General features: G+C 64.4%; 1 protein-coding gene across 1 annotated transcript; it reads right to left on the minus strand.

Annotated features, from left to right (window-relative positions):
* Positions 1-2,647: 2,647 nt before the first annotated feature.
* Positions 2,648-3,229, minus strand: LOC148594133 (voltage-dependent T-type calcium channel subunit alpha-1H-like). The gene is made up of 2 exons (XM_088527819.1): positions 3,158-3,229; positions 2,648-2,938 (listed from the first exon to the last, which is right to left on the minus strand). The coding sequence occupies exon 2, from the start codon at positions 2,921-2,923 to the stop codon at positions 2,648-2,650; it is 276 nt and encodes a 91-aa protein (XP_088383945.1). The 5' UTR covers positions 2,924-2,938; positions 3,158-3,229.
* Positions 3,230-3,456: the final 227 nt, after the last annotated feature.

Here is a 3,456-nt window from a genome sequence, read left to right on the forward strand (position 1 = left end):
CCAGATTCTTCCCCCCGTTGCCAAACCGCGCGCAGCTCTCCCAAAAATACCCGCGGGGCGAGCGGCGCCATGAGCCCGGCCTGCACGCCCGCTCCGGGGCCGGCCCCGCCGTAAGCCGATCCGCAGCCCACCTGTCCCGGGGGGAACCAGGGCGCCGCTTTTTATAGCCATTCCTAAGCCCGGCCCTCGCCGCGGCCGTGGATCGCGCCGCGGGCACCTGCTCCGGGTCACGGGCGCCCCGGGCGGCCTGCAAATATTCCGAGTGGCTGGAGGCAGGAGGAGAGGATCCGACACGGACAGACATGGCGCTTTCTGGTGGATCCTGAACTCCTTCCTCAGCCCCGGGGCCTAGCGATGGGCACGGAGAAGGGGACATGAGTCTTGGGCTGGGGGAAGGCTCCTTTCTTGGAGGCCATCCAGGAGGCTGGGAAGGGAGAGATGTCCTCAAGGATGAGGGAGCCCTGGATAACGCGCGTGGAGGCTCCCGCTGCTCTGAGGGAAACCATCCCCTTGGCCCTCCCTGCACATCCATCACTTGGGGACAACTCCGGACGAGGGGGAAGCTCCAGGGTGGAAGGGGTTACTGCAGCCCAAGTGGCCTCCAAGTAGCCTTAGGAGGCCACAAAGTCACCTCCCCTCCTTGGCAGCACGCGGAGACTTCCATGCAAACACAACGCTCGCTGCTGCACCTCGAGGCGGGCACGCAGCCCCCCGACGACCACAGGAGGGGCTAGAAATCACCTTTCCAGACCCATTTTTACATCAAGTTGTTCCCCCCTGTCCCAAGCCCGGGGAGACGGCAGGCCACGGCCGCGCTCCCCGCCGGGCTGGCTGCTTTCTAGGCTTCCCAGACGTGTCCCGGTGGCATTCCTGCCCACGCCGCTTGACCTTCAGCTGCTTGCGAGCCGGCACACGCAGCGCACAGCACGACGCGGCGCTGTCGCAGCACCCCGGCCCTCTCTCCTTTCTCCCCATCCACGAGGAAAACTCAAGAGGTGACACCAAAAGATCATCCCAGCTGCACGGGACGTGACCGCCGGCCTTTGAAGATGCAGGGAACTAAAAATCCTCAGCACGGAGCTCGTCCACACTGCTGCCTGCTCCATCGTGAGGATTGCTCTGCCGTGACCAAAACGTCGCCGGAGCACGGGGCTGCTGTCGCTCTGCTAGCTCTCTGCCTCCTCACTACCCCAACGTCACCGTTTCCATCTCCTCGTATGTCACCCGGATAAGTTTTATGGAGGAACTTTGTCTCCGGGGGATGGGCGATGGAGACGGAGGGATGCCAAGTTCTGCCTGATCGTAAAAGCCCAGGGTCACTCCACAGGGACACGCGCACGCGTCTCCCTGTAACTCGTGTCCCCAGCGGGGACATCGCTCTATTTTCTTCCAGCTGCAGGTTAATTTGTCAACCCAGGTGGACCCGAGGACAGCAAAGCTCAGTGTGTCCTACCGGAGAGCAAAACCCCCAAGAAGAGGCATCTTCCCACCGTCTCCCCCTGAAGTTTGCAAGCACAACACCCTGCTCCGCAGACAACAGATCGGCCCAGACGCCTTCTCTGGGATAGCAGGAACCCAGGGCCTTCCCGGGGCTCCCCCAGCACCGCAAATATCACTTCTTTGTTACAGAACCACCATCTACGTTTAATATTCGCGCAGCTCGAGCGGCACCGTAGAGCACCGCGACTTGTTTACTTCTGCGCTGAAGCCGCCCGTGGGAGCTGGCCCTTAGCACAAGCCGACTTGAAGCGGGAGGAGAACCGAGGCAATAAAAATCAGAGTTTTTTTTTTTCCTCCATGGATTTCTCCTAACAACAGAGGAAGGCGGCAGGATTGTGCAATTCTCCCTAATGACAACGCTCGGCTCGGCGGTGTTGCTGGGGAAAAGAGTGAGCTCACACACACATGGGTTTTGCTGGTTAACTGAAGCTAGATCGATAATGGCCATATTAATAAATAATGGTTTTAATAGCAGCGGCAGGATATAGGCAGCAATCGACAGGCAGGTAGCAGGGAGAGGTGAAAGCTGGAATTACCCGCGCCGCTCCGATGCTCCCAGCCGGCGCGCGGAGCAGCGCACGGAGCTCACTTTCCGAACACCATCGAGGCAGACTGACAACTCTCAGCTCGCGCGCAGGCATTTCGGGTAAAATTCAATTTTCAAGATGTCACTACTGAAAGGAACACGCCGCTCTTTCTCGTTTAACACTAATAAACTGGGTAGAGGACACAGAGGGGAGACGCGGCGGTTTCGCTGCCGGCGCGCTAAAGCTGCAGGGAGTTGGTGGGACCGGAGCGAGTGCAGCATGTGCCTCCCGACACCAACTCCAACCCGCTCCATTTTCCCTGCGCCGGCCGCGCTCCCTTATATAAACAGCAAAACGGTGAGTGCCGGCCTGAAATCCCCCACGGAGGCAAAAATAAATAGCAAGTCACCCCTTCAACTTTGCTCCTTGGCACCCCGGTGAGCGGAGTTGAGGGATTTTTCCTCCCAGCTGGGGGATCCTGCCAGCTAGGAGCGACCCTGGCACCACTGGACACCCGAGGGACGCTGTGACCGGCCGGGGGGACCACGGCACGAGGCGATGGGCACGGAGGATGCCGGGGACCGCGGCGGTGCCGGAGGGCAGCCCCGGGAGGGGAGGCGTTAAGGATATGGGTTACAGACCAGGCGGAGGCACCAGCTGCGCGGGCGGGTGGTTTGCTTGAGGCAGAAGAAGGCGGTGGGTGCCAGGGCCGGGTAAGGCACCTGCTCCTCCTCCTCGGAGGCCAAGTCGTGCGGCGGGTCGCGGGCGGGCGAGCAGCCGGCGCGCGGGCTGGCGGCCCCGGCGCCGCGGGCATCGTCGTCGTGCGCCGCGATGGGCACCCGCACCTCGCCGCCCGCGAGCCGCTCCAGGGACTCGCTGCTCTCGCCATCGGTCATGATAGCGGCCGGCACCTGCGGGCGAGGGGCGCCGTGGGCTCGGGGGTGGCGACCGGACCCGCCGCCGCCGCCGCCCCCCGGCTCCAGCCGCAACAAAGCCGGGCGAGCCGCCGCCACCCCCCCGCTCTTCCCCCGGGGAAGCCGCGCCCGGGTCCGCCCCCCTGCGCCCACCGCTCCTTTTCCTCAAATCCTTCTCGCCAGCGTCGGGAAAAGGCGATGGAGGGGGGTGCCTACCTTAGTTCGGCGGAGCGAGCCGTCCCCACGGGCATAGCCGAGCCGGGCGCTTCACGGCGGGGCGGGCGGCAACGGGGGCCCCGGGAGGCGGCGGCGATAGGGACCGGAGCGGGGGCAGCTCCCCCGGCCTCGGCCGCCGGGGAAGGAGCAGGCAGCGCCGCGGCCGCTCCGCCCGTGCCCGACAGGAAACTTCGGATTTACCGGGGGAGGAGGGAAAAGCGAGGGGAGGAGAGAGGCGGAGGCGGAGGGGGCTGGGAGGGCGGCGGGGCAGCGCGGGGCGCCGAGGGGGCGGACGGAGC

This window comes from Tinamus guttatus, unplaced genomic scaffold (genome assembly GCF_059628265.1).
Source record: "Tinamus guttatus ecotype Peru unplaced genomic scaffold, ASM5962826v1 Tinamus_guttatus_pri_ptg000291l, whole genome shotgun sequence".
Classification (NCBI taxonomy): domain Eukaryota; kingdom Metazoa; phylum Chordata; class Aves; order Tinamiformes; family Tinamidae; genus Tinamus; species Tinamus guttatus.